This window comes from Lontra canadensis, unplaced genomic scaffold, assembly GCF_010015895.1.
Source record: "Lontra canadensis isolate GAN:19392208 unplaced genomic scaffold, GSC_riverotter_1.0 scaffold4, whole genome shotgun sequence".
NCBI lineage: Eukaryota > Metazoa > Chordata > Mammalia > Carnivora > Mustelidae > Lontra > Lontra canadensis.
Window position 1 is genome coordinate 35,182,001 of NW_022630998.1, and position 12,907 is coordinate 35,194,907.

At 45.3% G+C, this 12,907-nt stretch overlaps 1 protein-coding gene across 5 annotated transcripts in view; it reads right to left on the reverse strand.

Moving 5' to 3' along the window:
- Positions 1–12,907, reverse strand: part of PDE8B (phosphodiesterase 8B) — a 276,199-nt gene that overhangs the window by 94,942 nt on the left and 168,350 nt on the right. For all 5 annotated transcript variants that reach the window (XM_032847981.1, XM_032847965.1, XM_032847993.1 and 2 more), the window contains exons 7-9: positions 6,612–6,690; positions 3,028–3,168; positions 1,653–1,741 (exon numbers count right to left, since the gene is read on the reverse strand). In XM_032847981.1, the coding sequence (XP_032703872.1) occupies positions 1,653–1,741; positions 3,028–3,168; positions 6,612–6,690 (309 nt within the window). The remainder of the gene's footprint in view (positions 1–1,652; positions 1,742–3,027; positions 3,169–6,611; positions 6,691–12,907) is intronic.

Genomic DNA, 12,907 nt, shown 5'->3' on the forward strand with positions numbered 1-12,907 from the left:
ACAATGAGGGCATTTTTCAGGCAGAGAAAACTCGTCTTAATTCAAGGTTATGGACAGAATGCCAAAACAGCCTACAGTCTTGCTCATGACCACAAGGGAGACCAGAAAGAGACTACGGCTGCCTCAGCCCAGCACAAAAGTCAGTTCAAGGTAGATTTTTCTACTGACAGTGGAACCAGTAATTCCAGAAGGTTATGTGAGACTTTATAGGAATAGGAAAGAGTCTCCTCTCTGTCTCTCTTCCTTTGATTCAACTTTCTCTAGAAGAACCTGAAGAGAGCATAGAAAATACCGGTTATTCTATAATGAGCTTCACTGACCTGGAAAGGTGAAATTTACATACATTTAATAAGAATTTCCTCTGACCGTACACTGCCTACATGTGGGGGAAATAAAATAACACTACATCTAGACAAAAGAGCTTCTCTCTTACCTGTAAAATCAGAAAGATCAGAAAAATTCATTCTGACAGAAATTACCAAGCAAAGTGTCTCCTCTGCCTTGGTTACCTAAGAATGCTTGTCACACACACGGAGTCCATCTTAGCTCAAGTGTTTTGAGAAGATGGTCTAAGGATGGTGATAATACCAACATGACAGCCATCATGGCCTCTTGCTGGTGGAAATGGCCATGCCAAGGGGACCCAGGAGGACTCGCTCTGTGCTCATAACCCTTGTCAGGCCTGCCAGGGCCCCAACACCCAGAGGGAAGCTAAATGGCAGGAAACACAGACAGTGGTCTCTGAACCGAAGGGTAACAATTTCAAAATTTACCCAACAAGTAAAATTGGAGAGGAAAAGACTTCCAGGCACTTTGCTCACTATACAGAATATTTTGATTTCTAACCACCCAACAATTTGGAAGTAACTCAGGTAGTGCTAAGAGTCACAGGCAGGACCTTCCACTCCCGGTTACTAGGCAGACGACTCATACCTCTTCTTTCAAAACATCACAGAACAACAGGTGTCCCTCGTAAACTGTGCTATGAAGCTACTGTTGACCTTCTAGCCAGCTTATAAAGGCTCCTCAGTGATATACTCTTTGGGGATCCTATTTGGCTTTGTAAACCCTCTCACAAAGTTTAACTGGGAGAAGGAAGAGAAATTACATATTTACCTTCTTAAACAGTCTTCTCTGATAATCTGAGATTAAATGAAATCAGATCACCTCAGCTTCTGGTCAAACACATCTTTCTCCACATAAACATGACCTCCAGGGCTCTTTCTGCCGTGTGGAACAAGCCCAAAGCCAGCCCGGAAAGAAGCACTACAGAGCCACTGCCTCAAGGAGAGAAGATTGACTCCCAGGGGCAGGGCTGAGGCCAGTGAGCCCTGTTGTTTTGTTGTTGCTATGACAGGGGAAGTCTAAACACAGCTCCTTTAGAGGGTAGTGGGGATGGTGGAACCACAGATGAGCAGGTGAAGGTGGGCAGCTGGGGAGATGCCTTGTAAAGCCCATCGGCAGGAGAGATGGGGAGAGAAAGCCACGTCTGAGGGCTGTTGCCAGCCACATGGAATTGTCCACAGTATATCCTATGCACAGCCCAACCTACCATGTTTGGGGGTCTAATGCTTACAGTGGCATTTCAATACGTAAAACCCAATGCATACATGAGCCCTTCAACTAAAAGAGATCAACAAGTTTGCTCTCACCCTCCTTGGCCAATCACTGGAGTGATCTTCACGTGCTGTTGGATGCTGTCCCCGGATTTCCGTCTTGCATAGTAAACCCCCTGCCACTCCTACATAGACAAAGAGAGCTTTTAAAATCCTTCCGTCGAAGCTTATGGCTGCTTCTACAGAGGGTCTTGTCAAGTTAAGCAGTACCATTCCACTAAACACTCCATCATTATACCCACTGTAATGCTTACTACCTAAGACTCATGGTCACTATGCACGAAAACCCCAAAGACCAACGTGTCCACCTCCAGGCTGGCCTTCCAGGGTCCAAGGACAGTTGAAGAGTGGGCTGAGTTGCCACTCTCAGACCTCTGGGTGTAGCAGCCCCAGGTCAAGGGATCCTTACAGGGTCTTCCTTAAAATATTCACAGCAACCTCTGAGATTGGTATTATCAACCTTAGAGATAAGTAAGCCGAGGCTCGGAGGGTGTGATTAATTTGCCCACGTTAGGAAGTGGAGAACACGGTTGTAAATTCTCGTCTCTTAATTCTCCTCGAAACCTGTCCTCTTCCTACTCTCCTACAGGGTATCCTACCCAAGACTTCTCTGCCAGTAGTCAGGCTCACTGCCCCTATGGTTAAAAAAAATTGATGTTGGGGCGCCTGAGTGGCTCAGTGGGTTAAAGCCTCTGCCTTCAGCTCAGGTCGTGATCCCAGGGTCCTGGGATCTAGCCCCACATCGGGCTCTCTGCTCAGCAGGGAGCCTGCTTCCTCCTCTCTCTCTGCCTGCCTCTCTGCCTACTTGTGATCTCTGTCAATTAAATAAATAAAATCTTTAAAAAAAAATCGATGTCATATAAACCCAAACTTTTTTTTTTTTCCTAAAAAGTGGTCCCTTGTTAAATGAATACAGTGCTTATCTAACTACTTACATTGGAGGAAGTAGGATGAGAGAAATCGGATGAGCAAACATTCTGAATTCTTAAAAGACAATGCCCAGGGAGCTCCGGTGGCAGGAGACACACTCCTCCTCTAGAGGGGGGAGCCTGAGGAAAGGTGCCTATGGCACTCACTGCCCTGGACACACTGACAGGACAGCTGTCTGTGGGAGCCCGGCTCAGAGACAGGAATGATCCTACAGCAATGACGGGTTGGCTATCTTCACCCCAAGGATAAACTCTCCTGATGCAAACTCATCAGATTCTACAGCACCGTTAAGGACCACATTTGTTTGGGATCCAAAATTAATCCAACAATTGACTCATTTTGCAAACATAAGAGATCTTTCACTGAATTATCATCTTAGGAGAAGAGCTCATCTTAATGACATGGCAATGACATGACATAGAGCTCATTGGGGAAAAAAAAAAAAGCATCAGGGAGGAGTTTGCAGATCTCTTTCACTGACCTTGCCTTTCTTGATGCACGTGTTGATGGTATCGAGAAGGTCGGCCCGGTTTTTATCACTCTTGGGCAGCTCAGCGAGCTCCTTGCCCAGCAGCTCGCCTTTGTGGTAGCCCATCATTCTTTCAAAGGCTGGGTTGACGTACTGTGAATAGGAGGTGGTTAGAGATGAGTGCGGGTACACTGCGTGCCCCCAGGAGCACTTGCCAGCACACAGAGGAACACATTGGACAATCAAATAGGAAGTTCCAGGATAAGCACTCTCTGAAGTAGGTGTCAACTGGTCCTCCCCTTGCCACTACGGTGCCCAGAGTGGCTGCCTCACTCCTGAGCGGCAATGTGCTCACTGAGCACACCGGCATCTTGGTTCCCTCTGGGACACTGGAAGACATCCCTTAGCAGACAAGAGCCAGAAGCCCTCATTGAGGACAGCAGCCTTTCGGGGGCCTTACTCATCTTCAACTGCCCATGAAATAAAAAACTCAAAAAAAAAAAAAACAAAAAAAAAAAAAAGGAGCTAGAATAAAAATTAATTAGTTCAACAGGTGGTGGGTTTATGTTAGCCACCTCTCTGCAAGGCCGAGATTTGATCTCCTGTGCCTCTTTTCCGACTGCCACTATCTACTAACCGACGCAATGACTTGGGGCCACCTCCCAGCTCATGTGAACAATACATGTAATTAAGCAGGGCAGAAAGCAGCCCTTTCAGTGCTGGGCACACATGGGCATGAAAAGAGATGTCCTTAGCACATTTTGAGGCCAGCCGACTAACAGGTTTCTTTCCACAGTTCTGCCCGGGCCCTGGAATTCAGAGCTACTTCCTTGCCTGACTCCCAGCTCCCATCTCCAGCCTCCCATTTCTTCTGAAAGAATAATTCCTGGATGAGAAGCTGAATGAGGGAAACGAGTCAAAGAACATGGGGAAAAATGGGACCATATGGCTTCTAAGTCATGGATTTCTTTGGGCAACAAGCACATCCATCTGCTGGTTCAGACACAATCTTGCAAACCATTACCAGTCACTCCTGCGCTCCATTACAAGGACCGCAGTAGGAACCCGGGTGATGTGGGGTCTCTTGGGGAGCTAGTCCCTTGAGAACAAAGCTTCTACTGACACCATGAAATCCAGGATCTGGAGGGGTTCGAGGTTGCTCTGGAGCCTTAGCAGGTGGCCTTGTAGGAGTGACAGAAGAGGAGGGGTGGTGACGTTGTCTTCACTGACTTCCCATCACCTACCTGTGGTGGGCACCACCTTCCTGGGGCTGGGCCGCATGGCCTCTCACCTCCGGGACTCAGCCCACATGCTCTCTCTACTTACAATACCCTTGCCCATCTCCATGCCCTGCCAATTCTGCTCTGTCCCTCCCCTCCTCTAGCAAGCCATCCTTGACCCCCTAACTAGTCCGAGCTGGTACCACTCCTACAGGCTCCCAAACTCTCCTTTGTAGGCTGCCAGTGACTTCTCATGCTCAGTCCTAATTTTTGTTTATTATCTCTCTCCCCGATTAGACACAAAATTCTTCGAGGGCAAGGCTACTTTGGATTTATCCCTGGAGACTCAGTACTGTTTAGTAAATACGTGACCTAAGTACCGTTTTCCTTGTTGGCTAAATTCTCATACATTTTCCTGTATGTTTATTCTGTCTACCTTCACTCTTAAGTTGAAAATATGGGTAGAAGTCATGGCCTTTTGCTCGTGCTAGAGTTACTATAACCTTGGAATGCAGCCAGTACTCTAGGACGTGGACTCTGCAGCCAACAGGCTCAAGTTCAAATCCCAGCTCTACCATTTACCAGCTCCATGACTGTGGGCAAGTTACTTGTCTTCTCTGGCTCTCAGTTTCCTTCTCTGTAAAATGGCTGCAACAGTAGTGCCTGGTTCATAAAATGGCCTTAAGAACTAAATAAGAATGTCTAAAGTGCTGAGTACTACGCCTGGCATATGGCAAGCTTCCTGTAAATGTCATGAATAGTTGAGATGAAGGGATGAGTAGGTAAATATTGTTCCTGAAGGTACTACCCCTTAGTCTCTGAAACATAGTCACACGGAGGTACACACTCTTTGGCAGCCATGCCTCAAGAAGGGCCCCGGTATGAAGCAAGAACATATGTAAGATACCCTGGCCATGAGGACTCCTCTTGAAATCCATAACACAGATGTCATTTTACTTCCCCCTTAAACGTAACATCCTCTATTCAACTTCTTTCTCCTTGCTTTTGAGTTTTATATGCAGATCACCAGCAGATTTTAAAGGGGTAGTCCCTTCCTTCCTGTTCATGGTAAAGTGGGGGGGAGGGGATGATAGCACCACAGCATCTCCCCTCCCCACCCCAGATATCAAAGGTTCAGAACCACTTAGAATGCTCACTATAGAAGAATGGACTCTGTTCCCTGTTCAAGGAATCATCAGACTACCAACAGGGAAGGCAGGGAAAGCAGGGAGCCCCTTCTGCTTGTTACAGAGATCACAACCTGGCTGCCCACCATCAGAGGCAGGTACAAAGCAAACGTGTTCCATGACTGGAATTGAGCATTCTGGTCTGGATGTAAGTGAGGGGAATGGGAGATGTGTACTTGGTCAGTAGCAAACATGTCTGTTTTCCTCTGTGGTGCAGGGTGCAGATCTGTGTGTGTGCAGGCAGGCAGTGACAGGAAGCAACACGAGGAAGCTTCCAGACTCACTTCACCAAATAGCCAGAAAACTTCTATAGACAGAGTCAGACCAGGAGCCAGGAAGGAAGGCTCTGCAGTCAGAAAGACATGGCTACATATTTCGGTTCCAATATTTTCTACTGGGGCTTGAGTAAATTCCTTGACCTTGCTGGCCTCAGTTTCCTCATCTATATTATGGAGCACTCTTTCACAAGAGTCAGTGAAGGGAAAGGAGGTAATGGTATGGACCTGTTTATGAGGGTAGCCTGCCGATGGTTGGGCCTGAGAGCAGGGTTTGTCTGTGTGCAGTGGGGGCTCTGTCGTGGGGCACCATGTCTGGTTTCTACTGATGACTCCGAGTGTACCAAGCGTAAACTCAGTGCCATTGTGCGAGCCAACTGCAGGCAGGCTGGTACTACCGATGGTCAAGTCTACATTTCAGAACACTGTTGAAGTGTAAAGGTCTTACCTCCCAACAAACAGAACAGAGGACTTTACTTCAAAAAAGGTTTGTGTACTATACCCATTTCCTTCAGAAGGTAACTTGACCATACAAGATAGCTCTATAATTATGAAACCAACTGTAGGCAAATAAATGAGGACGGTTGAAATATTTCATCCCCACAGGCATTCATCATTTACTCTGTAATTCTGACTTACTTCTGTGTCATGTAAATGCTGTCTTTACAAATGGTCAAAGAATTTCACCTGTCTTGGTCAAAGAAATCACAGGTTCTAATCTAACTCATTGTTTATTCTTGTTGGATATCTAGTTCTTAAACTAAGCCCATCAGTTTTCTTCATATACTTTGATGTTCTTTTCTCCAAAGATAATATATAAAAATGTAAGACTTATGGCAAGGTCCCTGGAAAAAGGATGGCTCAAACTTGAGAGGTTCTGTTTTCACATCTCCAGGTAAAAAGTGTCTCCGTACCTGAATCACATGGTCATCACTTGTAATTTCTATGGCTTCATGACAGTGGTCTAAGGCTGTAAACACTGAATTACAGGCCCTGAAATTGCAGAAGACTGACATTAGTGCAGCCATAAAACCATTTGCATTTATGTGTTAATTTATCAAAGTAAACAGTTGCCCGCAATTCATTAAAACCATGCCCTTTTGGAAGGAAAATAAACGCCCTAGCCTTTCAAACTCAACTAGTTAATTTGAATAAACAATAGCATCCATTTCTGTGACTAGGACACCAAGGACTGTAATCCAGCCACCTCTTCATGGATTATGGAATGAACTACCTATGTGCCAAATGAAACCTTAACATTGACACGAGAGAACTCAGCTGCAGGAGACCCTCTTCTAAGTCTCCTGAGTCTATGTCAGCGCTCTTCTGTGTCATTGCTAGTGTGGCCAGGGAGAAGTCAAGACCCCAGCAATGAGGAGAACTCAATTAAGTCCAAACTGAATCTCAGGTATTCTGTCTGCCCTTCTGCAACAGACACAGAGACATTTTTTTCCTCCTTACTTTCATCGTCTCTAATAAACAAGCCTTTATATGGTACTCTGCCTTCAGCCACAGCCCCTGGCATGATGGAAGGCAGATCTGGCAGAATTCCCCTGGCCTGCTTACTCTACTTATACAGCCTTCCAGGTAGGCACTTGCCTTGGTGACCTTTCTTGTCCAAGGAGAATATTCGAAATCATTTCAACTTCTCAGTTTCTTGGTTAGAATTTTAAGTACCTTCTAACCTAGTGCAACTCCAAATACAGCAAGTTATTTACTACCTAACACAGAAAGTATGTAGCTAGTTACTACAGCTTTGTTATTTGTACTGGCTATTTAAAGATTCCCAGGGAGGGGTTTCTTACTCATTACAAAAAAAAAAAAAAAAAAGGCAGATTTACTTCATTGATTTTGCTCCTTATAAAACAGACTCTTAAGAGGTTAGTAATTTTTTCCACTCATAGAGGCAGCTACTTTAGCCATCGTTTTAAACTATTGACAAGGGACAGGGCAGAAAAAAACAGAGTCAAGTCTGATTCTGTATTTTACGTTATGGGACTTTTGTATCCTTGCTGGCCCCCAGCTTCCTCATCTATAAAATGAGAATAACACCCATTTTATAGGTTGCAGTAAAAAATCAAAACAGTTTATGTGAGGCATTTCTCAAAAGTGCTTTGAATAATATAAGAATTCAGCATGGGGCGCCTGGGTGGCTCAGATGGTAAAGCGTCTGCCTTTGGCTCATGTTGTGGTCTCCAGGTCCTGGGATTGAGCTCAGTGGGGAGTCTGCTTATCCCTCTCACTCTGCCTCTCCCCATCCCTCTCTCAACTCAATAAATAAAATCTTAAAAAAAAAAGAATTCATAAAAAATAAATAAAATTTATTAAATATCTAAAAAAAAAAAAAGAATTCAGCATATAATCCTTAGTATTATTTATAAGCTCCCAGGACAGTATGTCCTTAACTCTCTAACCCTTTCAAAGGCTAATGCTGAGAAGAAAAACGAATCATAACCTATCTTCTCTCATGAGTATCCCTGAAATATCTAACCGAAAACCATATTCAATATTAGCAAGGTAATCTGGATGGTGAGTAAAAGATTTTATTCCATTGAAGAGTACGGTTCCCGTAGCTGCAGAGATGAAGGGACCGGTGTGGGCAGCTAAGTAAGTAACCACGATGGGGTGAGCAGAGAAGATACGCCAAACTCCTCAGAGATTCTTGACGGACGCAGTATGTTTCCTTATTTCAATGGCGCCAGTCTAATTTGGACAGTGGACTGTCTTAATACCCTTGCTGCATTTGTAAATGAGATCATTTAACAGAGGAAAAAAAAGAATAAAAGAAGATTTTCAAATTATTACCAAAGTCCCGACTACACTGCCTTTCATGAAGAGACAGGCAAGAGCTAGTCTCATCACTAGTATTTCCCAGGCATGTGGGTCCAGAACCCAGCCCGACAGCACAAGAGAGGGTATCCCATCCTCCAGGAGTCCCGTGTGGAAGAGCACACCATGTGTGGACTAACCCTTCCATTTGAGAGCTGGATAACTGAGCTATAACTTACTTTATCAAGCGACAAATTCCTCTCCTGCCCATTTTCTGAAAGTGCCTGTCCATCTCACCTAAACCTTTAAACGGGTACCTCAGCCTGTTGCTGTTTTTGTCAATTCAAGAGCTGCTTGTATGGAAGACCTCGGCTCCCACTGCCGAAATTTACCTATGAAATATTCATTGTGTGATGATCCACAAAGCATAAAACGCTTGGTGTAACACCCAGTGGAACAAGGCAAATTCGTACCAATGGTCAAGGGAGAACGTGAGTGGAGCCAGTAGGCTGTTTTCTCCCAGGGACAGGCTGGATGGCACTGTTCAGACCTAGGTTTTAAAACCAATTTGGTTGATGGTTCTATTTAAATAAACCTGCAGCAAAGTGAGGTAATCAATTTAATCATATTCCTAGAGTTTGGGAATTTAATTGCTTTATTAATTATTGATAGTCTTCATGCAGAAGATCCTTAGCGGTACTCATTTTCTGTTCTCGGGAACCATGTAACTGTGCCTCAGATTGAGTTTTCTATCTTTCAGGTTAAGAAGTTGGAAAACTGGAAAGAGCTCAAAGGGAGGGTAAACTCGACGTGGGAACCCATGGAGGGCAGGCCATGGAACCAGGACCCCTCACCTTCGTAAGGGCCCCTGAAGGTCCTGATGCACACAGCAAGTATCACAGGGGCCCTGGTGTGACATCTACAAAGAACAGCACGGTATGATGGGGTGTGGGGATTCTCAGACTGAATAGCAGGGTGCCTGGACCACCCCCCAGCCCCCCAACACTGCCACTGACATCCTGGGTAGCAGTGATTATGTCCAGAGTCTCCCTGGCTCTCAGTGTTTTCCTCTGTCCGCTGGGGCTGGGATGGTCAGGTTGTGTTATCTCCTGTACCACCCCCATGCCCCTGTCAAGGATACTCTAGCATCTACTCAACACACACATATACCAGCCAAGGCTGCCTGCAACAAGGTAGGCCTGCGGTGCTGGCTTCAGGGAAACTTAAACCTGAACTGCAATCCACAGGCCAGCAGGGTCCAGGAGGGGCAGGAAGAGGGAAGCAGCAATGGCCAGGGGCTCACAGACTTGTTCCTGGTCAGCACCAACCCTGGGCAGTGAAGCCACAGGGACCAGTGACTCAAAGGCTTCACAGCTGGACTCTATTCCTGGAGCACAGGGCCAGCCACCAGGGTCTATGCCAGGATACGGCACTCTAGAAACATCTATGGATACTGAGAAGTGTAGCATTCCATGGAATACAAAGTTCTGTCCCTCAGACACTTAGGATCTTGCTGAAATGGAGGACTGCTATGGTCTTAAGATCGGGAGTAAACTAAACCTGACGATTTGAGTCCAAGTCCTGGCTAACAAATATCAGACCAATAAAATAAAATAGCTCATACCGTGTTATTATCAACCGATCAGTTTAAATTCCCGCTAAGGAGCTAAATCTTATCTGCATTTTGGATAATAGCTCTTTTCATCATAAAGACATAGAAACATTGATAGAAGTAAGTGGTCATCATTTACCCCGTCTTTCCCCAGTCCCCATGCCTTGTCCTGTTTAATACAGTAATTCATCAAGCATGCAGACACAGGATTTATTTCTTCTCTTCAGAAGTTATTCTTATCATGGAATTTCAAAATTAAGTATCTGTTTGATCACATGATCCTTCTTTTGTCTTGGTGAAATTTCATTACCACAAACCAAGACCCGGACAAAAGTTTCTACCTTCAACATTTGACATCTTCCGTGCAGTACAGCCTGTCCTTGCAGAATGCTAGTAATGTCACGTATTTAGCTGCAGCTGGGGGAGGAATTGCAAAGAAAACTATTATATAATTAGACTATAATTATTCTGGCATTGTGTAATAAAGAGCCTCATTTTCCCCAATGGCAGCAAGTGACAGAGCGGCCTCCCTGACTCTGAGAGGCAGGTGGGTTCTTTTGAGGTTCTCGAAGGAGCTGGGGAGGTCACAGAATGGGTCATCACACCCTGACTGCAGGGCCCAGATATAGGGTATGCAGGAAAAGTCAAACAGGCACACATACCCTTCTCCAAAAGAGGGCAGGAAGTTAGAGATGCTCGAGGCAGAACCATGCGAAGCGTAAGAGAAGAAACTGACCACTTGGTCCTTCTCTGGCCTTCTGTGAAGGACTCTGGTTTTCCTTTCCCCACCACAGGGGCTGCTGTCATGCTGGCGGCTCGTGACTGGGGAGAGAGGCCCTTGACCAGACAAACTTAAGCTGCTGTGGAAAGGGATCCGCACATGGGGCAAACCCAGCCTCCTGGCACGATGGCCCGCTGGGGTCAAGTCCACTAACCAACTTCACACTGATTTCTAGTACTAACCTGAACCTTTTCATTATGACCCCCACAATGGGGCCAACCCCTCCAGCCAGCTCCAGTCCGGGAGGCCTGAGAAGTTACAGGATCTACTTAGCACTATGTACTTAGGACCTGGCCAAGTTCTGAATCTGAGGAGACCTTCCAAAGCGTTCAGTGCCCTGGCTCGAAGCAAATCTCATGAGCGCAGTGACATGAACCCCTTTAACCCTTGTGTTGGCTGAGAAGGTTTGTTTCAAATTACCAGACCCTGCCTTTGCCCTGATGTGAACAAGGCACCTTCAGACATCCTACCCAAGCCATCACATGGAATGGTGCTCAAGAGAACTCAAAACGCAGTTACTGGGGCGCCTGGGTGGCTCAGTGGGTTAAAGCTGCTGCCTTCGGCTCGGGTCATGATCCCAGGGTCCTGGGATCGAGGCCCATGTTGGGCTCTCTGCTCGGCAGGGAGCCTGCTTCCCTTCCTCTCTCTCTCTCTGCCTGCCTCTCTGCCTGCTTGTGATCTCTGTCTGTCAAATAAATAAATAAAATCTTTAAAAAAAAAATGCAGTTACTTAAAATCCAACGAGGGAATTAACTACCAGAGCGGTAGGGGGACAGCTGTTCATTTCTGTTATAGATATACACAGCTGAAGAATTAAAACAAAATGAAACCCCTCTTATTCTATTTTGAAAACCTCTAAAAGCAGTCCTTCTATCCTCAGTGAAAAATAGTAGAGACCCCAAGGAATAAAAACAATGTATAATGAGCATCAGAAATTGCTTGAAGAAAAGGCAATGAGTTTTCTCAATTTTATGAAGCTCCCTGAAGCTGAGAACAAGGATACAAAGAAACCAAGGGCTTTAAGCTTAACTTTTATATTTAAAAATCCTTAGCAATATTCCTCACTATAGATGGTTAAAATACCCAAATTTCCACTAATTTGATTTTTTAAAAAAATACTTTCCCACCTAAGAAAGTGATTGCTTATCTCCATACTGGTTTGTTGTTGTTGTTGTTGTTGTTGTTGTTGTTGTTGTTGTAAGATTTTATTTGAGAGAGTAAGAAAGAGAGAGCATGAGCAAGGGAAGTGGGGGCAGATGGCAAAAGAGAAGTAGACTCCCCACAAAGCAGGTAGCCCAAAGCAGGGCTTGATCCCAGCACCCTGAGATCATGATTTCAGCAGAAGGCAGACACTTAACTGCCTGAAAACCCAGTTTCTTAAAGTTTTCTGTCCACCAAGCAGTTACTTCTCTAATCAGGGTAAAACCACAAAAATACCTGCCTTTGTGGGTTTCTGTCAATCCATTTTACTTCCAAGGATGTCAGAAAGAAATTAAGTTTATAAATGGTATTGTCCTCTTTGAACGCAAATTAAGTAATCAAGGGAAGTCTCATCATTACACTGAGGTATAATCTTATTTTTCACTGAGCCTGAAACTATCATGACCTCTGGGTTGGCCAGAGAGATAAGCCATGCCGAGGACTTTCTGGCATCCACCAGCCTGAGGGGCTATAGGACTGCAGAGCCCCTCACTGCCACTTTCCCCCACCCCGGGATACAGGTTGGCAAGAGCCTTCTCTCTGCCCTTCTCTCTACTCAAGGGGGGTAGGTTGAAGAGATCAGGGTCTGAGAATGTGGATGAATGCAGAGCTTGTGCAAAACCAACCATGAGCTGGGGCCCTCATATCCCAAGATGTCCCAGAAGCAGAATATCCTATCAGCAGCTAAAGGCCTACATGAGCCCACCTCAGGAGTGAGCATCATGAAAAGCCTGTTTTTAAAGCACTATATGCCTGTAAAGAGACTTAAGATTTCTTGAACATATTTCCTTGTATACTGAAGTCACAAACAGACCCCATGAAATGGCCATCGTGGTTACATAACAATT